This window comes from Macaca thibetana, chromosome 1, assembly GCF_024542745.1.
Source record: "Macaca thibetana thibetana isolate TM-01 chromosome 1, ASM2454274v1, whole genome shotgun sequence".
NCBI classification, from domain to species: Eukaryota; Metazoa; Chordata; class Mammalia; order Primates; family Cercopithecidae; genus Macaca; species Macaca thibetana.
The window spans coordinates 77,145,735-77,171,163 of NC_065578.1; the positions used below are offsets into that span (position 1 = coordinate 77,145,735).

The window sequence follows — 25,429 nt, forward strand, 5'->3', positions numbered from 1 at the left end:
TTTTTTTGAGAGAGAGGGTCTGACTGTGTTGCCCAGGCTGGAGTGCAGTGGCTCGATCTTGACTCTCACTACAACCTCCACCTCCCAGGCTCAAGCGATCCTCTCACCTTAGCCTCCCAAGTAGCTGGGACCACAGGCACTTGCCACCATACCTGGATAATTTTTATTTTGGGTTGAGATGAAGTTTTGCCATATTGCCCAGGCTGGTCTCAAGCTCCTGGGCTCAAGTGATCTACCCAACTTGGCCTTCCATACTGCTAGGATTACAGGTAATGAGCCACTGTGCCCAGTCGCAGAGTCCATTCTCTTAACCACCATGCTGTATTGTCTTACCACTTATAGGACAAACATCTTCTTTGAATGGGAGGATTAACTGTGAACTTTTTGTGGACAGAGTATGCCTATACCCAAAATTCCCTGTAGGAAAGGTCAGCTTAGAGCAGGCAGCCTGGAAATTCCACAGTTGACAGAGTAAGGAGACTTTTATTTCTGGTGGTAATATGCTTTTGTATAGGTCTTTTATTATTATTATTATTTTTCTTCCTCTATACTCATGTGGTGATCTGTAGTTAACTCATATGTCTTTCTTCCTTTCTCAGGCTTTCTAGGCAGATTTCATGCATTTTGTAGAAAGAAATTGTCAAGGTTTAATCCAAGAACAAAAGAGGCAAGCTATGTGAGATATAGGGCCTAACTGTGACCCTGAACTTAGTGTAGTGCTAATAAGTTACTCTGATGGTTTATCCTACATCTGTATAATAACTGAAAGTACGGACTGTGGATGCAGACTAACTGGGTTCAACTCCTGGCATTTCCATTTATCTGTGTGATTATAAAACCTAAGCCTTGACTTCCTCTTCTGAAAAATTAACATGTAGAGTACCAATTTTATAAACTGATTTTGAGAATTAAGTGAAAGTTCTAGGAACAGGGTAACAATGTTTATTGGCTCGGAATTTGGAACTTCTCTAGGACACTCTCAGGAAGACCATCATTTTACCTCTAGAATCTTAGGCTGTCGTTTTTGTTATTGTTGTTGTTCTTGTTCTACCTTTCTGATCCAATATTTGCCAGTTTCAAGACGTTCTTTAAAATTTCTGGTCCACTGATGTCCTATTAATGTTTTCCAGTGATGCTATACTCCATTGAACAAAATTTCTTCTGTCCTTTTTAATGGGCCTTTGGGAAGAAGGAGAAGTACCTTCTTGAACTAGAAGGTAATTTGCCTACCATGTTCAACTATAAATTCTGGACATTAGGTCAGGCATGGTGGCTCATGCCTGTAATCCCAGCACTCTGGGAGGCCGAGGCGGGTAGATCATGTGAGGTCAGGATGGAGACCAGCCTGGCCAACCTGGTGAAACCTCGTCTCTACTAAAAATACAAAAATTAGCTGGGTGCGGTGGCGGGCGCCTGTAATCTCGGCTACTTGGGAGGCTGAGGCAGGAGAATCACTTGAAGCTGGGAGGTGGAGGTTACAGTGAGCCAAGATTGCACCATTGCACTCTAGCCTGGGCGACAGAGTGAGACTCCGTCTAAAAAAAATAATAATAAAATAAAATAAATAAATTCTGGACATTATAATAATAGAGTCTAAGGTTTACATTAGCTTTTATTGAACTTATGGTTAACAAAAGAACTTATGGTTAACTTTTGTTAACTTATGGTTAACTTATGAAATTTCTAAGTTCTTTGTTATTATTAGTTTCTTACCATTAAGCCACACCTTCCCTCATTTATTCCTGCACAGTTGTTCTTTTGGACCAAGGATATAGGTACTGTATTTCTTATTCTTACTAAATTGTTAATTCTGAGTCATCATTCTGAATTGTTAAATAGTTTTAGATTTTTTTTTTTTTTTTTTTTTTTTGAGACGGAATTTTGTTCTTGTTGCCCAGGCTGGAGAACAATGGTACGATCTTGGCTCACCACAGCCTCTGCCTTCTGGGTTCAAGCGATTCTCCTGCCTCAGCCTCCTGAGTAGTCGGGTTTATAGGCATGCACCACCATGCCTGGCTAATTTTATATTTTTAGTAGAAATGGGATTTCTCCATGTTTGTCAGGTTGGTCTTGAGCTCCCACCTCAGGTCATCCGCCCACCTCAACCTCCCAAAGTGCTGGGATTACAGTTGTGAGCCACCGTGCCCAGCCAAATAGTTTTAGATTTTGATTTGACATCCAATGTGTTAATTATTCTTCTCAACTTTGTATCATTCTCTAGTTTGGTTAGTTTTGTATAGTTGGTAATCAGTGCTGTCATTGAAATCATTAGTAAAATTTGTTAAAATGGGTAGTGTCAGAGTCAGAGACCTGAGGCATGACACTGTCAAATTTCCTTAGGTCACAAATAATTATTAAGATACTTTGTAAGCTTCAGTTATTCAAGGTGAATAAATTCTGGAGATCTAATGTATAGCATGGTGACAGTAGTTAATAATACTGTGTTGCATATTTGAAGTTTGCTGAAAGGCTAGATCTTAAATCTTACCTTACACACCACACACACACACAAACACACAGTCACTATGTATAGGTGGTAGATATGTTAATTAGCTTGATTATGGTGTCATTTCACATTGTATACATATAACAAAACAATCATACACCTTATACATACACAGTTTTGTATGTCAGTGATATCTCATAAAGCTGTTAAAAAAAAACAAAACAAAACACTTCATTCACCCAGCTATGAATTCAGCTTATTCTGTTTTACACAGTTTTCATCTTGATTATAAAGAGACCATGGGGCCGGGCACAGTAGCTCACACCTGTAGTCCTAGTTCCTCAGAAGGCTGAGACAGGAGGTTCACTTGAGCTCAGAAGTTGGAGGCTAGAGTGAGCTATGATGGTGCCTCTGCACTCCAGCCTGGGTGACAGAGTGAGATCCTGTCTCTAGAGAAAAAAAGCGTGAGAGAGATCATGGGATACTTTTTTGTATATCATAACAAAATGTTAACTGGGAATTTAGGAAAATATAGAATTTTTTTGAAAAAGAGCCTAATATTAACATTATTTGGAAATATTGCTGAGGCTGAGTTTTTTGCAGCTAGGGATTTGCCATCAAATGTTCACAGCTGGTTTTATACTCACTTGCAAATCATTTTAGTATTGGAAAGCCGATGTGTCAGATTTTATTTACTTTAGAAGAACCTTAGCAAAATTTATTTTACTAATTTGGAATTCAAAATTTAAATAAGGACTCTACTTATTATACATTTGTACTATTTATAGAAGAGTAGTTTGCCAACTTAACATTATGGATGAGATTATAGGGGGACTGTTTAAATCCTTTCAGCATGTTTTTTTTTTTTTTTTTTTTTTTTTTTTTTTTTTTCTGAGACAGAGTCTTGATCTGTCACCCAGGCTGGAGTGCAGTGGCATAGTATCAGCTCACTGCAACCTCCACCTCTTGGGTTCAAGCACTTCTCCTGCCTCAACCTCCCGAGTAGCTGGTATTACAGGCGCGTGCCACCATGCCAGGCTAATTTTTGTGTTTTTAGTAGTGATGGGGTTTCACCATGTTGACCAGGCTGGTCTCGAACTTCTGAACTCGTGATCCTCTCGCCTCGGCCTCCCAAGCGTGAGCCACCATGCCCAGCCCAGCATGATTCTTCCAGCATTTTTCTTTGTAGATAACAATGTATTTATTGAAAATAAATGTCTATTCTCCTTTTTTTTTTTTTTTTTTAATAGCAGATCCAAAAAACTTCTGAGTTATCAGTATTGTGAATTATTTGGGGTTACTTTTGGTAGATGAAGTTAATAACATATATTTTGAAAAACATATACTATGGTTCTAACACTGGAATATGGTGACTGTTACACAGCTCTATACATTTAAAACTAAAACACACTGCACACTTAAAGGGGGATAATTTTGTGGTATGTAAATTATACTTCAATAAAGATGTTAAAAATACACTATGGATGGTGTTAAGCTAAGCTTAAGTACATTTTTGTGAATTTGAAATAGTGCAAAATAGCATTTCATACTAAATTGAATGCAAATCCCAAATTTTCGTTTTGGGTTTTTTGGTTTTTAGAGACAGGGTCTTGCCTTGTCTCCCAGGCTTCAATGTATTGCCACGGTCATAGCTCACTGCAGCCTCAAACTCCTGGGCTCAAGCAATCCCTCTGCTTCAGCCTCCTGAGTAGCTAGAACTGCAAGTGCATGCCACTGTGCCTGGCTAATTTTTTAATTCTTTTGTAGAGACAGTGTCTCACTTTGTTGTCTAGACTGGGCACAATTTTTAAAAAGTTCTTTAAAAAATCACTTAGTTTCAAAGCTGGTGGGCCTGTTTAATTATAGACTCTGTTTCTCTGTTGCCACGTTGGTCGTGACACCTCAGCTGGTAACCAGAAATATTAACTGTCCTTGTGAATAGCCTGTGAACCATACTGTTGTTTATATGCATGGGAACTTCTGCAAGTGATTTGGATGTGGTGTTGTTTTTACTTTGGTTAAATTTTAAATCTATTTTCTATTCTGTAACATTGCCATCCAAGAAGCCATTAAATATGATAAATACTGAAAAGAAGATCTGCTGACATTTCTGTTAATTTGGCGGCAAGCATGCTGGAAATATTAGAACTAATGCTAAGAAAATAAAAGAACAGTATTAAAGTAGGAGTACTTTTATTTTTAAAATGAAAAACTTCTCACAACCTGGCTCTAAAATTGCAGACTTTCAAATGCATTCCTAAGTTGTGCTGTCATCTGTGTTAAAACAGAAAACAGGCTGGGTGTGGTAGCTCATGCCTGCCTGTAATCCCAGCACTTGGGAGGCTGAGGTAGGAGGGTTGCTTGAGGCCAGGAGTTCAAGACCAGTCTGGACAACATAGCGAGATCCCCATCTCTATAAAAAAATTTAAGAATTAGCCAAGAGTAGTGGTGTGTGCATGTAGTTCTAGCTAGTCAGGAGGCTGAAGCAGGAGAATCCCTTGAACTTAGGCATTCAAGGCTGCAGTGAGTTACGATTGGGCCATTGTACTTCAGCCTGAGAAACAGTGAGACACTCTCTAAAAAAAAATTAAAATAAAATAGGAAATATTTTTGGTATTTGGGAAGGAAGTGATACTGATACAAAATGGTTTACTAGTAATATTTTGTGTTTTAAAAGCATACTTAAACACAGATTTTATTATAATGTTGTTTAAAAGTATGCCTGCAAAAAGAAATATAGCACAATAGATGTATTTCAAGCCATCTTTACAGTTTTTCCTATGATAAGAAAATAGCTTTGCATTAGGCAGGGTTTGAATTATGTTTTAAGGAATGAATTCCTCATGTAAAATATAACCCACTCCATATCTGTAATTTATTGTTTGCCATGTTCCATGCTGCATTTCCTTAACCATCCTGGATTAATGAATAATTATTGCATGTATTTCTGAGCACTAGTGCACCAAGAGTTTAATACAGGCTTAAACAATAGTTATTTGTTCTATTCCTTTTTTTTTTGACACAGGGTGTTGCTCTGATGCCCAGGCTGGAGTGCAGTGGCACAATTGATCTTGGCTCACTGCAACCTGTGCCACCAGGGTTCAAGTGATTCTCTTGCCTCAGCCTCCCAAGTAGCTGAGACTACAGGTGCGCTGGGGACTAGAGTCGTGCACCACCACACCCAGCTAATTTCTGTATTTTTAGTTGAGGCGGGGGTTTCACCATGTTGGCCAGGCTGGTCTCGAACTTCTGGCCTCAAGTGATCTGCCCGCCTCAGCCTCCCAAAGTGCTGGGATTACAGGCATGAGCCACCATGCCCGGCACTGTTCTGTTTCTCTTATAGGAATATAGAAGTTGTGCAATCACAAACAAATGAAATGAAAATTTGAGTTAGTTCTCTAAAACTGAAAAAAATGTTTTCCTTATTCACTTATAAGAATGTTTAGTGTTGAATGTGAGATGTTGAAATCAGTAGAGGGCAGCACGTTTTGTCTACATGTTGGATGCCTGGGACTCAGATGCCATTCTGTGTTGCTACTTGTAGCACTGGGAGTTAAATATAAGTCAGCACTTGCTGGCAGGCTTTGTATACACCTGCTACTGTAACTCAGAATGAGAAAGAACATGGAAGTTATGCAGAGAAGACATGAAATAACATTAGTGTAAATTTCCATTAGTGTGCAAGTTCTAGCTAAAAGCATCTGGAAGTGTTATGTTTATGTTTATTTGTAGCTTCTATTTTCAGAGATCGTTAAATTATAATTTTTAAACTGTATTTTTTTTGTAACTTTTGAAGGCTTAACCAAAACCCCCAATATGATTTCAATTATACATAGTATAACTTAGTAATTAAGAACATGGGCTTTGGAGTCAAGCAAGCATGGGTTCAAATCCTGGCTCTACCAAGACATTAAGCAAGAATTGACTGCTTAGACTTAGCTTCTTCATCTGTAATGTGTAGCACTATATTAGGATCAACTTTGAACTGTGAGGATTAAGTGAGATAACATAAATATTTAGCATAGGCACATGGTAAACACTTACCTATTCATTATTATAATTATAGTCTAGCAGTTTAAAGAGGCCTGTTCTAAGCTGGTTTAAAAATTTCATAGTTAGGAGGATGTCATATGTTCATAAGTTGTTTTACAATGATATTGTTAGTCAATTCTGCAGACAACATTCATTTTTTTCTGGGAATTAATTTGATTTTTCTCATAGTAATGTAAATTTGTATTTAATGAAACAAGGTAAGCCATGTTTAAAGTTATTTTTTGGGAAAGTATAAAAAGATGCTCTTTATAAATCTACCTTTTTTCTGGGTTAGAAATCATCTGAAGGGTTTGCAAAAAATAATTATTCTAGATGTAGCTGAGATTACTGACTTTCCCTCATCTCTGACCTTGTCAAAAAATGATGATGGATATACTGCCTCTTGCTGGTATATCCTATTATTATTAATTATTATTATTATTTGAGACAGGGTCTTGCTCTGTTGCTTGGGCTAGAATTCAGTGGTGCGATCACGGCTCACCACAGCTTCAACTTCCTGGGTCCAAGTGATCCTCCCGTTTCGGCTTCCTGAGTACCTGGGACTATAGGCGTGCACTACCATGCCTAGCTAATTTTTAAATTTTTTATAGAGACAGGATCTCACTGTGTTGCAAGGCTGGTCTCGAACTCGTGGGCTCAGGCAATCCTTCTTCCTCGGCATCCCAAAGTGCTGGGATTATAGGCATGCGCCACCATGCCAGGTCAGGATTCTGGATAAATTGAGAACACAAAAAAGAGCCTTTTTTTTTGGAGGTGGAGTCTTGTTCTGTTGCCCAGCCTGGAGTGCAGTGGCGCCTTCTTGGCTCACTGCAACCTTTGCCTCCTGGGTTCAAGCAGTTCTCCTTCCTCAGCCTCCTGAGTAGCTGGGATTACAGGCACCTGCCACCACGCCTGGCTAATTTTTGTATTTTTAGTAGAGACAGGGTTTCACCATGTTGCTCAGGCTGGTCTTGAACTTCTGACCTCATGATCCTCCACCTCAGCTTCCCAAAGTGCTGGGATTACAGGTGTGTGCCACCGCACTCGGCCTTTTTTTTTTTTTTCAAGATGGAGTTTTGCTCTTGTCACCCAGGCTGGAGTGCAGTGGCATGATCTCAGCACACTGCAACCTCTGCCTCCTGGTTCAAGTGATTCTCTTGCCTCAGCCTCCCAAGTAACTGTGATTACAGGTGTGTGCCACCACACCCGACGTAAACTTTTTTTCTTAGTAGCCGGATTGGACACTGTGTTAAGGCTTCTTACAACTTCTTCCTTTCCCCTCAAAAAAGTTCTCTGGAAGCTGAGTGTGTTGGCTCACGCCTGTAGTCCCAGCTACTTGGGAGGCTGAGTGGGGAGGGTTGCTTGAGTCTTGGAGATCAAGGCTGCAGTGAGCTATGATCACACCACCATACTCCAGCTTGGGTGACAGAGTGAGACCCTGTCTCAAAAAAATAAAAATAAATAAATAAAAAAATAAAATAAAATAAAAATAAAATAAAATGTCTGGAGAAGAGAATACAGAGCAAATTAACAACATACTTACCTAGCCAGCTGCTTAGAGATTCCCTGCCTGCCTTACAGTTTCTACCAACACTTTGTCCAGCTCAGAAGGAGTGAGTTCTACAGCAAAAGTGATGGTGGGTTTGCAGACCCTGACCTTTCTCTAGAAAGTCTGAGGAGAGTGAACTAGTGCACACCAAGAACTAGTGAACATTAATTTTATCTTATTTTCCTCTCCCTGGTTAATTATATGCAGGTTCTCAGCATTAGCCAAGTTACTCTTCCCATGGGGAGGAGCAAATGAAGAGGTGAAGGGAGCAACTTAAAATGTAAAACCAGAATAGCTGTTTCATGGAGATTGGAGTGGAAGTCCTATATGAAATATGAAGATGGGATACAAAAATTAGCTGGGCGTGGTGGTGTGCACCTGTGGTCTGAGCTACTTGGGAGGCTGAGATAGGAGTATAGCTTGAACCCAGGAGGAGGAAGCTGCAGTGAACCAAGATTGGGCCATTGCACTCCAGCCTGGGCAACTGAGCGAGACTCTGTCTCATAAATAAATAAATTAATTAATTAAAGGTGGGTGGGGAGGTTTAATGGTTTCCTTTGTGACATTGATTACTTTTCACAGTATATTATGATTATTTATGTACATATCCATTCTGTTTTGCTAAACCTTAAATTCCTTATGGACAGTAGACATACTTAATTCTATTCAGTGTCTGAAACTGGTTTGAATGTAGTATAGGTAGTAATAGGTCTGTGGGTCTTCTGTGATGTTTATCAGAGGTTTCATAGGTTTTGCTCTAGACCTACTGAAGTTGAAACTTTGGGGTTGGGACATGAAGCTGTGGGTTTGTATTTCCTAGTTCAGCAGGTGATTCTCATGTGCATTTTCTGCTTACGAGGCTCTGCAGGTAGTAGTTGAATGATAGATATTTGGATGGATAGGCAAGATGGATAACGTTAAGGTTTTTTGCAATAAATTTAAGTAAATTAATGTAATAATTTCAGCTTATTAAATATAGAACTTTATTTTTAGTGAAGTAGAAATTTAAAACTAATTTTTAAAGTACATGAGGAAAATGTAATGTATGGTTCATGTGTATTTTATTTTAAGCCTCAAATATATAAAGTACTACTGCCAGTAAGTCTGCTTCTCTTTTTGTGTTTTCTTTTTAAAAATTTGAGGCCGGGCGCGGTGGCTCAAGCCTGTAATCCCAGCACTTTGGGAGGCCGAGACGGGCGGATCACGAGGTCAGGAGATCGAGACCATCCTGGGTAACACAGTGAAACCCCGTCTCTACTAAAAATACAAAAACTTAGCCGGGCGAGGTGGCAGGCGCCTGTAGTCCCAGCTACTCGGGAGGCTGAGGCAGGAGAATGGCGTGAACCCGGGAGGCGGAGCTTGCAGTGAGCTGAGATCCGGCCACTGCACTCCAGCCTGGGTGACAGAGCGAGACTCCGTCTCAAAAAAAAAAAAAAAAAAAAAAAAAATTTGAGACAGGGTCTCACTCTTGTCACCCAAGCTGGAGTGCAGTGGCGTGACCATAGCTCACTGTAGCCTTGAACTACTGGGCTCAAGGGATCCTCCCACCTCAGCCTCCCAAGTAGTTGGGACTACAGACATGTGCCACTCCAGCCAGCTAATTTTTTTGTATTTTTTGTAGACATGGGAGTCTCCCTGTATTTCACAGGCTGGACTCAAGTGATCTTCCTGTCTCACCCTCCGAAAGTGCTAGGATTATGGGCATGAGCCATTGCACCTGGTCCAAGATATTTAATTTTAATGTCACCACATTTTTCAGTCTTTCCTATATGGTTTGTGCTTTCTATGTATTGTTTAGAGGGGTAAAGATAGTTCTTTTATATTTTCCTTGGAAAGTGTTAAAGCTTTGTTTTCAAAGTTTTGTTTTTCATATTTAGGTCTTTATTCTTCTAGAAGTTGGTTAGGTGTAGTGGCTCATGCATGTAATCCCAGCACTTTGGGAGGCCAAGGTGGAAGGATTGCTTGAGGCCAAGAGTTTGAGACCAGCCTCGGCAACATAGACACTGTCTCTACAAAAAAATAAGTAGAAGAATTAATTTTATAAAAGTAATTAGCTGGGCGTGGTAACATGCCTGTGGTCTCAGCTACTTGGGAGGCTGAGGTAGGAGGATCTTTTGAGCCTGGGAGTTCGAAGCTGTAGTGAGCTAGGATGGCACCACTACACTTCAGCCTGGGTGACAGAGTGAGACCCTGTCCCTTAAAAAATGTTCTAGAAGTTTTGTTTGTTTTGACAGAGTCTCGTTCTGTCACCTAGGCTGGAGTGCCGTGGCACGATCTCAGTTAACTGCAACCTTCACCTCCTAGGTTCAAGTGATTCTTGTGCCTCAGCCTTCCTAGTAGCTGGGAGTACAGGTACCTGCCACCACGCCCAGCTAATTTTTTTGTATTTTTAGTAGAGACAGGGTTTCACCATGTTGGCCAGGCTGGTCTTGAACTCCTGATCTCAAGTGATCCTCCTGTCTCAACCTCCCAAAGTGCTGAGATTATAGGCATGACCCACTGTGCCCGGCCATGGAAGTTTTTTTAAATTTATTTTGTTGTTTTGTTTTTAACGTTTGGATAGGTAGTTGCCTCAGCACCTCTCTTGGAATAATACATTCTTTTGTGACTGATTTGCAAAGCACCCCCCCCCCGTCATATGTTAGGTCTTTCTGTGTGTCTTTTCTGGGCTCTCTATTTTATTCTGTTAGTCTGTTTGTTTCCTGCATTGGTTTCACAGTGTCTTAATTACTGTAGCTTTACATAGCTTTATAATAAATCTTGACACTTGGCAGGGTGAGTCCATTCACTATGGGGCTTTTTGAGACTTGTCATGACTATTCTTAGCCCTTTGCTTTTCCATGTGAAGTTTAGAACAGCTTGTCAAGTTTCATGAAAAACTCTCTTGGGATTTTGATTATTATATTGTATTTATCGGTCAGCTGTAGGCGAATTTACATTTTCATAATAATAACTTTTATATCTGTGAACATGGTATGGTTGTTTACTTAGGTCTTCATTTATATCTTTCATAATGTTTTATAATCTTCTTCATAAATGTCTTATATGTCTTTTTTCCTAAGTCCCTTATAGTTTCGTTGTCATTATAAGTGGTTATCTTTTTTAAATTTACATTTTCTAATTTGTCATTGCTGGGATCTTAAATGTTGGTTTCTGCATTTGAATATTAACAATTCTTGTGAACTCTTATTAGTTGTAATACCAGTAATTTGACATAGGTTCTTTTGGAGTTTTTATTTAAACCACCTATTATCTGGGAATGATAACATGTTTATTTTTATTTCATCTTTTCACCACTTATTCTTTCATCCCGATTCCCCACCCCTGCCCTATCTCACCACTTTGGGTAGAGTGTTATAATCTTTTTATGTCTGAAGAGAGCTGTGTCAGAAAAAGGACCATAAGTCAGCTGGCCCACCATACAGAATCAAAGACTATATTTCCCTGTGGCTGTAGCCTCTCATTAAGGTAAAGGAGCATTAATGGCAGAGATACACGTGGAGACTTTAAGGCAGATATAGCTTAAAAATCAGTTTTTAAGTATTTATTTATTTTCTTTGTACCTTACACAGCAAACAAATACTTAAACACAACTCTGAAGCATGTGATGAAATTCAGATGAAATAAGGGTTAATGTGCCTATTTTCAGGTTGCTTGTAGTCTGATGGGGTAACTAACACACTTAATGGAGCAGTTAAAAAGCAATATAAGTTAGTATATTCTTCAATACTGAGCAGTTAGACTCAGAGCCTGACCTCCATCCACAAAGCAGAAGATCCTTCTGTAACTTTTCCTCTCCACTTCCATTTCTTCCCATACCTCACAATTGAAGTGCCCTCAGCCTGTTTAAGAGCCTAAGATAAGAACGTAAAAGTAAACAGATCTTGTTTGGGACATGTGGGTTAATTCTTTAGTTATCTGCAGCTGTTTTTTGCTGCAATATCTGAGTATCTATGAAATTCATTTGGGAACCCGAGTTTCACGTAAGAAGATATGTGCAGTGTATTTCTGTGTGATGGTGTTATCTTTCCTTAATAAACAAGTAATTTTGTAAGCTTTGAAAAGTGGCTATAAATGGGTGGCAAATGCAAACATGTTTGTTTTAGTATTTTGAGTCCAGAAGCATGTCTATGCTATGTAGATAATTTTTATACATTTCAAATATCACACAATAAAGTGTATATTTATGTATTTTATAAGAAACAGAAATTTGTATTATCTGAATTATTATGGTAAAAATTAGGCTTTAGTTGGCCACAACAACTCGGGGATATTCTACCAATCTCTCATGAGGAAATTCTCATCTTCCACCAAAATGTGGGATTCTACCAATCTCTAACACCAGGAATAACTTATACTTTAGGAGACCTTCTGTTACTGTCATATCATGAAGAATGTGTGTCATTACATACTTTGGAAGTTTATTTTTGTAACAGTACATTCAGGAATTAACATTATTCTTCACCCACTTTAGTTAGGCTCTTTGGCCAGGAATAAATTGCTGGATTTGATGCCAGTTTAAAAGTAAAATGGGTGTGAGGTGGGAGGATTGCTTAAGCCCAGGAAGTTGAGGCTGCAAGACCTTGTCTCAAAACAAAACACCACAAAAAAGTGAACCCGATTAACAACAGATGTATCTTGCCCACAGTTTCTTGGGGACATTATATAGTTGGTATGGTTTAAATGAATAAAGTTCCAACTTACTAATCTCTAATTTCATTTCCTTCTAAAATTAATTGGGCTTAATATTTTGGGTAGTTACACTTCATGTGAAGAGTAGTATATATTTGCAGTAGTAGTATTAGCAGGCAACTCTGAAGCCTGTATGATAAATGTTATTTTTATGGCAGAAACAGAGGACTTTGAGATTCTTTTATATTGATGTGTAGGAACAGATTTAGTTCTTAAAAACAAACCAGGAATTTTTGTGGCTTTATTGAAAGCATTGCTTCACATATTTCAGATATGTGTTTAGGCATCTTCCTAATCTATGTTTTTGCAGAATGAGCTCACAGAATCTTGGGTCTGGAATATTTATTTAGCAAACATTTAATTTCCTAGTATATGTCAAACATGGTGTAAGACACTGGAAAAATAAAGATGAAGATTTCATCTCTGCTTTTAGGCAATGCTCAGTCTAGTTTTGGAAACAGGCATTAAAAAATACACAGACAGTGGAGTAAGTACATAATAACATGTTATAAAGTGCTATGGGAACACCAAAGAAAAGCTTGTGATTATTCATGGAGCGGGGCTCATGGAAATGTTTCACAGAAGGAGTGACACTTAAAAAAAAGTGGTCCGCTAGGGAGACAGTTGAGAAAAGAGCATTCCAAGTAGAGGGAAGAACATGGATCAAGGTGCAGAGTGGAGCCTGTTAGGGACCTACAAGTTATTTGATATGTTTTGGGAACACAATATATGTGGGGAGTGGTGGGAGATGAACCTAGAAAGCTGGGCAGGACATAAATTATGAAGGTCCTTGCTTTGTACCTTTAGGCAAAAGGGAGCCTTTGAGGATTATAAGAAGTCATAATCAAATTTATGAGTTTGAAGAAGTCTGGAAGTGTGGCTGGCGCAGTTTAAATATTTCATCCATTTTTGTTGCTGCTGCTTTATAAGATTTTATTGAGTTAGTGAGACATCCTTTAAGGGAAAATTAGAGATTTTGCCAGCTTAGTACTGACTGCACAAATTCTCTGGCACAGCATAGGAAAAGCTGTCAAGTAGAACCTCTTGACCACTAGAGAGATGTTATTCTTCTTTTTTGGTAAGCAGCCAGATAGAACATTTAGAAATACTGAATGAACTTGGCAACAAGAGGAAATACCTCGGCCTGACATCTTACATCAAATGTCAGCCCCAAGTTGAAGCTCTAAGACCTTGTCGTCTCACTTTCCTGCAGAATCATTGTGGTTGGAGGATAAACTCCCTGAGGGTTTATTTTTAGGGAATGATATGAATTGTCAGCTTAAGTTGTATACTCAGACATCTAAATATACAGAGTACACATTGTGCAACATATGAGAAATTTGGCTTAGTAATTTCCTCCCATGTGTTAAGGCTCATAATCTTATTTTTAAAGGGTTTAGTGATAACACAATATGAAACTTAGCTGGTATTATACAAGTTAAAGTAGGTTCAGAGAAGAAAACAATATAATGAAAATTGTTGGGGTCCCAGAAACATGAGAAATTTCTGCTGCTTTCCTTTGCCTGTTTTGTATTGAAGTTATGTCTTTAACAGCTTGGATTTCTATGTCCAGGACCATCACTGCCCATATAAGGCCTGTATGTGATTTAGACAAAGGGCCATCCATGTAAGCCCCTTGGGATGGGACCTTTGTGCCAAGAAGGTCTACTTTACTTCAGGAAGATGCAGGTCTAGTATTTGGGCTGGATTTCTGCCCCGACTTATTCCCTTGGCAGGGGTCCTTTGTGTAACATACAGAATGACCAGTTGCACCTCGTGGCCCTGCTCAAGTCTCTGTAACTGCAGACCTAATCTTAATGACTTTTTGCTCCACTTTGGGTTAATCTAGTCACTTCTTTCTTCTTTAAATAAAAGGGGGGAGGGTGTAGAAAGTGCTGTTACTCTTCTAAAGTGTTTGAATGATTCCCATTCCCTTTCCTTCTAATACTCAGTTTGCATTGGCAGCTGTACTTCCCAGTTAGGAATCACAGTTGTTGTGTTGGTCAGTCATAGCATATAAAAATTTTGATAAATAGGGAATGCCAGAGACAACTATTGTGGAAATCTTTTCAGTAGTATCAGGCTGTTTTGTACATACATAATTTCCCATAGGTGAAACTTTGTAAGTCATCACAAATCAAGAACTTTGACAAGTTCTCCTTCTTTCTTTTTCTTTTTTTATTATTCCCACCACCACCATATGTAACTTTTTTTTTTTTTTTTTTTTTTTTTTTGAGACGGAGTCTCGCGCTGTGTCACCCAGGCTGGAGTGCAGTGGCGCGATCTCGGCTCACTGCAAGCTCCGCCTCCCAGGTTCACGCCATTCTCCTGCCTCAGCCTCCGAGTAGCTGGGACTACAGGCGCCCGCCACCACGCCCGGCTAGTTTTTTGTATTTTTAGTAGAGACGGGGTTTCACCATGTTAGCCAGGATGGTCTTGATCTCCTGACCTCGTGATCCACCCGCCTCGGCCTCCCAAAGTGCTGGGATTACAGGCTTGAGCCACCGCGCCCGGCCAACTTTTTTTTTTTTTTTTCTTTTTTAGAGGAACAGGGTCTCACTCTGTTGCCCAGGCTGGAGTGTAGTGGCATGATCCTAACTCACTGCAGCCTCAAACTCTTAGGCTCAAGTGACCCTCCTACCTCAGTCTCCTGAATAGCTGGGACTACATTGTGTGCACAACCACGCCTGGCTAATGTTTTTATTTTATGTAGAGATGGGAATCTCAGTATGTTGCCTGGGCTGGTCTTGAACTCTTGGGGTCAAGTGGTCCTCCCGCCTCAGCCTCCCAAAGCACCAGAATTGCAGGCATGAGCCACTGCACCTGCCCCAAGTTCTCTTTTCTTTTGTTTCAGTGGATTTTATTGTATCTCTTTTCAATATTGAGGCACACTGAGGTTAAAAATCAAGAAAATATCATAACTCTGTTAGTTTTTCACTTTCTGAAATTATGTTTTTTCTGATTTTTATATTCAGCTTTGTTCTTTCTGTCAAATTATACTGTAGCATTTTTTTAAAAATCAGAAAATATTATCTATAGTATGTAGGGGCAGATAGTCATACAGAATAAACAAAGAGCAGCAGTGGTTTCCTAGACTTGATTATTTAAACAAATTGTAACAGACTGTGTTTGGAAAATAGCTTGTCTTGTCAACAGCAGAAGCTTTTCCATTTTTAATAAAAGCATAGAAAGGACAAGGTTCCAAGTCATGTTTAAATTGCTGAATATCACCTGCAGAAAAGTTGTTGACATAGAAGTCAAATGACATTGAGACAATTGGCAGGCTTCGTTGTCTTGCTCGCGTTATAAAATCTACAGTGGACAGCCTGGATTTTAAAAGAAGAGTGGCATCTTTGGAATCTCTACTAGAATCTGCTGAGGTTAAAATAGACCCAGTGTTTTCTGAGTGATAGAAAATAGAATGTGCCTAGTGATGGCAAAAGTGAAATGTAGAAAACCCACTTGGATGGGTCTAAGGAAATAGATCCAGACCTGAAATTCCAAGTTCCAGGACTTCTAGTTTTCTTTAAAACTTGTAAAGCAAATCCTGCTTTGGAAAAAACTCAAGTAATACGTGAATTATGGGATTGTGAAAGAAGGGGTAAGGCTTGAATCCAGTCAGATTTTTGGCCTAGAATATGTGACAGTTGAGTTAAGAGTAAACATTATGGTTTTAATGTACTTCCAAAGAATATCATTGTTTATATCTGTGTACAGTGAATGTTTGAAAAGTTCTGGGTGATTGAGACAATTTAAAATTTTTTTAAATTTTGGATTTACTTATTTTAAAATGTTACCAAAAATAAAAAAGAGCTACTTCACTGAGAGCCGGTGTGATAATTTACAGAGTATTTTAAATTTAATGTACAATCAACCAGTTTGTGGAAACTTTTTTTTTTTTTTTTTTTTTTTTTTTTGAGACGGAGTCTCGCTGTGTCGCCCAGGCTGGAGTGCAGTGGCCGGATCTCAGCTCACTGCAAGCTCCACCTCCCGGGTTCACGCCATTCTCCCGCCTCAGCCTCCGAGTAGCTGGGACTACAGGCGCCCGCCACCACGCCCGGCTAGTTTTTTGTATTTTTAGTAGAGACGGGGTTTCACCATGTTAGCCAGGATGGTCTCGATCTCCTGACCTCATTATCCACCCGCCTTGGCCTCCCAAAGTGCTGGGATTACAGGCTTGAGCCACCGCGCCCGGCCCGTGGAAACTTTTTAAAATGCATTTCTGATGTTCATTATCATTCATTAAGGAGTGTAAGCTGCATACTTCAGGTTTACAAGATAGTATGGTAAGTTTAGTTAAGTTAGGGCTGGCTATTAGAAACATAAGAAGTAAGCCAGGTGCGGTGGCTCACACCTGTAACCCCAGCACTTTGGGAGTTCAAGCTGGGTGGATCACTTGAGGTCAGGAGATCGAGACTAGCCTGGTCAATATGGTGAAACCCCATCTCTACTAAAAATATAGAAATTAGCCAGGCGTGGTGACACACCTCTTAATTCCAGCTACTTGGGAGGCTTAGGCACAGGAATTGCTTCAACCTGGGAGGTGGAGGTTGCAGTGAACCAAGATCGCTCCACTGCACTCCAGCCTAGGCAAGAGAGCGAGAGTCTGTTTCAAAAAAGAGAGCGAGAAAGAAAGGTAAAAAAATTAACAGGATTCTGAAAACAAGTTAAAGTCATAGGCAAAATGACCCAGAGTAAGTATATGATAGGCTCTCTAGAGATTTTCGTGTCCTGGGGACGGTCCATTTATTATAATAAATTTTAGTTTACATGAACAAATATTTTAGTGTTTATTGTGTGTTCAATAATCTCCTGAGGACTGTAGGAACCACCAGGAAAAACAAAAGGGAAAGGAAAGAAAGTAAAGTCCATCCACTCAAGTTATGTTACAGATGGGAATATTGAGGAACAGAGAAGATAAGAAACTTGCTCAAGGTTACACAGCTAATAAGTAACAGAGTCAGTATCGGAATTCAAGCTCTAGAACCCATGGTGTTTAACACTTTTGCTATACTGCCTTACATAGGAGCAAAAAATTTGATAAATTTTGGAGGATGTTTACAGGGGATAATACTTGAGCTGAGTATTAAAAAAAATGTGCTTGTGGGTAGCACGGGGCAAGGGAGCAGGAGAGTAGGTTATATGTAGAGAAGAAACAGGAGGAATCACAGGCTTGAATAAAGAATGTATTTGGCAATGATAGTAATAGCAAAAATTATTTTACACTCATGATGGACCAAGTACTGTGCCTCCACAAATCTCATATAACTTTTGCAACAACTCTAGGAAATTAGTATTGCTATCCTCAGTTTACCTAGGTGGGTAAGTAGCAAATCAGGATCAGGATCCAGATGCTGACTGGCTGAATCCAGAAACCACGCTTTTACCCACTGCACTACTGTATGGCAAGTGGGGATATGGTGAACATACCCTCAGATAAAGCAGAGAGTTGTGTTTTTTTAAGTAATTGATGGAAAAGAACATTGGATAGGTAGGGTAATCAGAGATAATGGAAAGCTTTGAAAACCAATAGAGGAGCCATCTGATTAGAAAATGGCTTTTTTTTCCCCAAGTTACAATGAAAAACTCAATATACATAATTAGGCTATTCTTCTCTAATAATTACATATGTCAAGTAAAATAGTCTGTGAAAGCACTTAGTAGAATACTTGGACACGTAATAGTCACTCAAAAAATATAAGCTGAATCTGAGTCTTCTAAAGAACTTGGAAGCTCTTTGCACTGTAGTTAAAATATGAACAACGAATGCTCTAACAGCACTGTCCAATAGAAATATAATGTGAGCCACAAATGTAATTTTAAAATTTCTAGTACCCACATTAAAGGCCCAAAAGAAACAGATAAAATTAATTTTAATATATTTTCTTAAGCCCAGTATGTATTAATGTTTTCTGTTTTTTGGTACTAAGTCTTCAGAATCTATTATGTATTTTACACTTGCAGCACTTCTCATTTCATGTGTTTAATAGACACATTTAACTAGGAGCTACTGTATTGGACACCAGGGCTCCATAGTTTTATAGCATAGCATCTGGTATCAGATCACCTGAGTTTGAATCCTATTGTTCTCTTTCTTAGATATGTATGTATGTAGCAGCTACTTAGCCTCTCTGTGCCTTAGATTCCTGGTATATAAAATGAGAAAACTAATAGTATCTACCTCATCAAAGGGTTATTGTGGGGATTAAAAATAAGATAATACATATAAAGCATATAACTTGGTATCAGGCAAGTATTGAGTGAAAAATAAATATGTATTTTGATTAATCGCATCACGCTTCTATTGTTATGATTAAATAGCAGACATTCCTTAGTTTCCATGTCTTCTCCTTCTTGAAAGTATTTGGTTATCCCCACTTAAACATTCCCACTTAAAATCCTAAACCAATCACTAAATAGCAAAGAAAGGTTGCAGAGCTAGAGAAAAACGGTTATGAGTGGTATATGCTTGGCATTATACATTACTACTGTTGTTGGTATTCACTACAGGGTACAAATAAATTATTTTCGATTTGTTGTTATATTTAACACTCATCAGGTCTTTTGACTTTTGAATCTAGCATCATTATAGATGCTTTCTCAATCAGGATATAAAATTCATGTCTGGTAATAATTTACAGCATCATTGGCAACACTGAAATATAGAAAGCATTCATTTTCTTACCCTGCTTCCTCCTGCCTTTGAAGCTCTGATTGAGCCTTTTCTGCTCTCAGCTATTTGGGACCAAGATATATAGTTGATACTGCTTTCTTTTCTTTCCTTCTATTTAAATCCTTAGAGGAAAGTGCACAAAACAAAAAAGTACAATGATTTATCACACATTCTTATGTAATTATCATGTACAGCAAAACGTAAAACATTGACAGCTTTCCAGATGGATCTTCTTGTAATCCCTTCCAGTCACCTGCAGAATGAACCAGTGTCCTGATGCTCAGGCTAATTACCTTCTAGCTTGCTTGCTTATTTATTTATTTATTTATTTATTTATTTATTTATTTATTTATTTATTTTGAGACAGAGTCTCATTCTGTCACCCAGGCTGGAGTGCAGCTGTCCTGATGCTCAGGCTAATTACCTTCCAGCTTATTTATTTATTTGGAGACAGAGTCTCACTCTGTCACCCAGACTGGAGTGCAGTGGTACGATCTTGGCTCACTGCAGCCTCCACCTCCTGGGTTCAGGCAATTCTCGTGCTTCAGAATTCTGAGTAGCTGGGATTACAGGTGCCTGCCAACATACCAGGCTAATTTTTGTATTTTTTGTAGAGGCATGGTTTCGCCATGTTGGCTAGGCTAGTCTCAAACTCCTGACCTCAGGTGATCCACCCACCTCAGCCTCCCAAAGTGCTGGGATTACAGGCATGAGCCACTGTGCCCAGTCACCTTCTAGCTTTTAAAAATAATTTTATCACTAAGCGTGTTTAGTTTTGTCTGTTTTTGAATTTTGCTTGAGTGAATTTAATAATAATTTTTCATTGTGAATGAATTCTGCATATAATCCTTCACTCAACATATTGTTAGATTTATCCATATTACTGCATGTAGCAGCAATTCATTTATTTTCATTGTTGTATAGTATTTCATTGTATGAATATACTATGGTTTGTTTGTTCTGTATTTGGACATTTGTTTTTTTTCCAGTTTGGGGCTATTATAAACAGTATTATTATGAACACTCATGCATATAAGCATGCATTTCTGTAAAACACACCCAAGGGTAGAATTGTTAGATCATAGAGAAAGCAATCTTGAACTTTCATAGGTAATGCCAAACTTTTCAAAGTGGTTCTACCAGTTGTTTCTACCAGTGGTGTGGGAGAGTTTCCACTGACCATACATACTCGATCAAAAAAAAAAAAAGCCATTTTTCCCCAATTTTAGTGATTCTGGTAGGTGTGTAATGATATTTCACTGTGGTTTTAGGTTTTTTTTTTTTTTTTTGGCTGAGAAAAATTCAGTAAGAAGTTTCTGAAAATATTGACTAAGATCAATGAAGCCTTAGGTTTTTTTCTTTTTTTAGAGACAGAGTGTCATTCTGTCACCCAGGCTGGAGTATAGTGGCACGATCATGGCTCACTGCAGCCTTGAACTTGTGGGCTCAAGCGATTCTCCTGCATCAGCCTCCCAAGAAGCTGGAACTTTAGGTGCGTGCCACCACACTCTGCTAACTTTTTAAATTTTTTGTAGAGCTGGAGTCTCTCTTCTGTTGCCCAGGCTGATCTCGAACTCCTCGGGCTCAAGTGATTCTCCCGCCTCAGCCTCCCAAAGTGTTGAGATTACAGACGTGAGCCATTGCACCCGGCTGCCTTTGGTTTTCAATTTTCCATGCTGTCACTGTCTTTCAATACCGCAGTCGAGTTGATAATACTTTTCATTTGTTTTGATTTGTTTTGAGACAGACCGTTGCTCTGTCATCCAGGCTGGAATACAGTGGTGCAGTCTTGGTTCACTGCAGCCTCTGCCTCCCAGGCTCAAGTGATCCTCCTGCTTAGCCTCCCAGGTAGCTGAGACTACAGGTGTGTGCCACTGCACCAGCTAATTTTTTGTAAAGACAGGGTTTTGCCATATTGCCCAGGCTGGTTTTGAACTCCTGGGCTTAAGAGATTCTCCTGCTTCAGCCTCCCAAAGTGCTGGAATTAAAGGCGTGAACCACTGTGCCTGGCCAAGAGTTGATGATACTTCTTTTTTTTTTTTTTTTGAGATGGAGTCTTGCTCTGTCACCCAGGTTGGAGTGCAGTGGCGTGATCTTGGCTCACTGCAACCTCCATCTCCTGGGTTCATGCAGTTCTCCTGCGTCAGCCTCCTGAGTAGCTCGGATTACAGGCATGCACCACCACGCCTGGGTAATTTTTGTATTTTTAGTAGAGACAGGGTTTCACCATATTGGTCAGGCTGGTCTTGAACTCCTGACCTCAAGTGATCCACCCACCTCAGCCTCCCAGAGTGCTGGGATTACAGGCGTGAACCACCACACCCAGCCAATGATGATACTTTTAAGAAAGAGTATTTTAAGCTTTAATTGGATGCATGAAAGCAGTTGGTTTGGGATATTGGCCAAGATTCTTTCTTTATACTTTTGACTATCGTATCTAAAAAACAGATGTATTTTTTCTCTTTGTAATAATTTAGCTGCCATTCCAGGAATCATAGCAATTACTGAAATAAGAGGTATAGTCTATGGTTTATGGACTTGGATTTAATGAGTAAATCCTTCTAGTTCCTCTGGAATTGAGCCATTTTTCTTTGTTAGATGTTTTAAAAAATAAAGTACAAGTATGGTAACTGATCTGGATGACATTGAATAGCTAGTTACTGTTGACTAAAGTAAAACAGACTTTTGACATCTCATGGGTAATGTCTGAAAGGTAAAGTAACACTAGATAAATGTCTGTATTCTACTCTGAAAATAGCAAAAGCCATATGAAACCAAGAGTTAATTGACTTGTAAATTTAATCCCACTCTCAGCCGGGTGCAGTGGCTCTCACGCCTGTAATCCCAGTACTTTGAGAGGCTGAGGCGGGTGAGTCACCTGAGTTTGGGAGTTCGAGACCAGCCTGGCCAACATGGTGAAACCCTGTCTCTACTAAAAATACAAAAAAATTAGCTGGGAGTGGTGGCACGTGCCTGTAGTCCCAGTTACTCGGGAGGCTGAGGGAGGATAATCACTGGAACCCGGGAGGCGGAGGTTGCGGTGAGCCAAGGTCACACCATTGCACTCCAGCCTAGGCAACAAGAGTAAAACTCTGTCTCAAAATAAATAAATAAAATAAAATAAAATTTAATCCCACTCTGATAATGCCGTGACATAATGAAAATTGTAAAACTGTGATTTCTTTTTGTGAAAGTAATACTGAGAATGGAAAATAATTAAGATAATGCTGTGAAGGTTGTACAGGAGGATTAAGTTTTGTATAAAAGCTCAGTGTGTGTGTATTTGTGTTTAAAAGGCCTTCATATGCACTGAAAAGAGAATTATGGGAGTTTTTCTGGATAATTGTGTCTCCAAAAATACCAGTTTGATAGCTATTTATAAGTGTGAAACAATTATATTGTTTTATTCTCCAGTTTAATAGAAAAATGTAAATTTCTAAAATGTTTTTATAATGGAATAATTTAACCTCAGATTTTGTCCCATTAATAGTCATTTAGTAGTAGAAAGATTTTTAAGATGAAAAGTTTTAGGTACTTTAAAAGGATTGATGTAAATGTCATCTGAAAACAATTATACTTTAAACTTGGAAGGTAAATACTTAAAACGTAAAGTCTGATTTCACCAAACATAAAGTAGGAAAAAAAATGTTACATGTATGATTATTTTTGGTACTTAATAGGAATGAACCTTGCACCACTTGTGGCTTATTCTCTCTTCTGCTTGTTGTAGAGCTTGGAATATAATTGGTTGTGTAACTTTTGATTTAAACATTTAATTGAAGCTAAATTGATGCTTTGAGTTAAAAAAAAAAACATACTTCCTGGGTAGAGTCACAAGTTGTGTTTTCTGGTACTTAGGATTTTAAACAGAATTTGACAGATTTCTGGTAGAGGTAATAAATTTTAATTTTGGAAAAATTATGAAAATTTGGAGAATGAAAGCCAAGGAGACTTCTGGTTTCTCTCTCCCTCTCTCTCTCCTTTCTCTTTCTCTTTCTTTTCACAAGGTCTCACTCTGACATCCAGGCTGGAGTGCAGTGGTGCAGTCATAGCTCACTGCAGCCTCAAATTCCTAGAGTCGAGCAGTTTTCCTGCCTCAGCCTCCTGAGCATGTGCCACAACACCTGGCTTTTTTTTTTTTTTTCGAGGTCTCACTGTGTTTCCCAGGCTGGTCTCAAAACTCCTGGACTCAAGTGATCCTCCTGCGTCAGCCTCCCAAAGCACTGGGATGATTACAGGCATGAGCCACCTCAGCCAGCTGGTTTCATTTTAAAGAAGATGGTGTCTGACAAATTTAGCAGATTGAGAATCAAAATAAGAATATATATATTTTTTTCTTTGCTCTTTCATACTTGTGATACATTTTGAAGTTTATTACTTGTTTTCTCCATGTTAGTCACATACGTAAGCAGGAAAGTATTTGTTTGAAAATTTAATGTTAACAATTAAATTCCTGATAATAGTACATGAGGATATTCATACCCACATTCCGAATGACAAGTATTGCTAACAGCCTGTCTTGATAGGGTGAGATTAACCCTTTCCAAAGAATTTGAACTTTTTCAACCTTTTAAAATTTGGGAGGTATTTATATTTGACCCTCAGGTAAGCAGAGTAAACATCAAGGACCTAGGTCTGATTGTTTTTAACTGTTCAGTTTTTAAAGTAGGTCGCATTAAAGCCTGAAAAAGTCACAAATACCTTCTTGTTTTTTTTTTGTTGTTGTTTGTTTGTTTTTTTTTTTTTGGTGGTGGTGTTTTTTTGAGATAGAGTCTTGATCTGTCCCCCTGGCTGGAGTGCAGTGGTGTGATCTTGGCTCACTGCAACCTCCACCTCCCAGGTTCAACCAATTCTCGTGCCTCAGCCTCCCAACTAGCTGGGACTACAGGCTAATATTTGTATTTTTTTAGTAGAGATGGGGTTTCGCCGTGTTGGCCAGGCTGGTCTTGAACTCCTGACCTCAGGTGATCCACCTGCCTCAGCCTCCCAGAGTGCTGGGATTACAGGTGTGAGCCACTGCACCCGGCTGTGAATTGTTTTAATTGATCAGCTTATCACAAGTGACAGGCCAGATATTTTATGTTAATAATATAGTTGATTTAAATGAACCTACAAGTTCTTGTAATTTGGGCAAGACCACTTGCAAATAAATTGCTCTGTTGCAAACTAGCTGTGATATATGCTGACTTTACCATGTATAGTAGATAATCCAACTCTGGTTATTATGCACTAAAAAGCCCTTTTAATAAAAAATTAAGCTTAATTCCTTCTTAAATTAAAAATGAATATTTGCTTTGTAACACTCTCTCCCCTACTTTGCAGAGTTTCAGATTCAGTTAAACATTGGATACTTACTGTTTTCCTTTTGACACTGGTAGTCTAAATAAAGATAGGGGAAAAAAATCAAAATCAAACTATGGAATGCAAAGTACCACAATGATGTGGAATATCACTTTCTGAACTTTTCACCTTTTACTTTTAAGATAAAGATACAGATATCACCATGAAGGGTAATGTGGATGACTTTGGCCTGCGAGACACCTTGAGCGTCGCATCCACGGATTCCTTTGCTTCAGCAGCAGAGGTAGGACATGTGTGTTCCTAATGAGGATTTCTATTTCTTTTTTAGTGGAAACAACAGTCTTGTCATTATACTGTAATTCAGTTTGGTCACTGTTTATTTAGCATCTACCATGTGGTAGGTACCAGGATACAAAAATGAATAAATCTAACATGAAAATAAGCTCCTACAGGAGCTTACACTCTCTTTAAGGAGATGGACCTGTAAACACGTGATTTGGATGGGCACTTTCATATACTGTAGATTATGGGGGAGGAATAGAAACTAGTAAGTTAATGGAAAGCAATTTTTCAGCTTATATCAAGAGTCTTAAAGATGTTCAGTTTCTTTAGTTCAGAAATCATACTTTTAGATTTTCGTTCTAAGAAGGTGATCAGATTCAAAGATTATATGTTAAAAACAATTCACTGTTGGCCAGGTGCAGTGGCTTACACCTGTAGTCCCAGTACTTCAGGA

The 25,429-nt window shown here is 38.9% G+C and overlaps 1 protein-coding gene across 9 annotated transcripts in view; it reads left to right on the plus strand.

Moving 5' to 3' along the window:
• Positions 1 to 25,429, plus strand: part of MIGA1 (mitoguardin 1) — a 98,276-nt gene that overhangs the window by 40,420 nt on the left and 32,427 nt on the right. For all 9 annotated transcript variants that reach the window (XM_050805529.1, XM_050805567.1, XM_050805537.1 and 6 more), the window contains one exon: positions 24,876 to 24,976. In XM_050805529.1, coding sequence (XP_050661486.1) covers positions 24,876 to 24,976 — 101 coding nt within the window. The remainder of the gene's footprint in view (positions 1 to 24,875; positions 24,977 to 25,429) is intronic.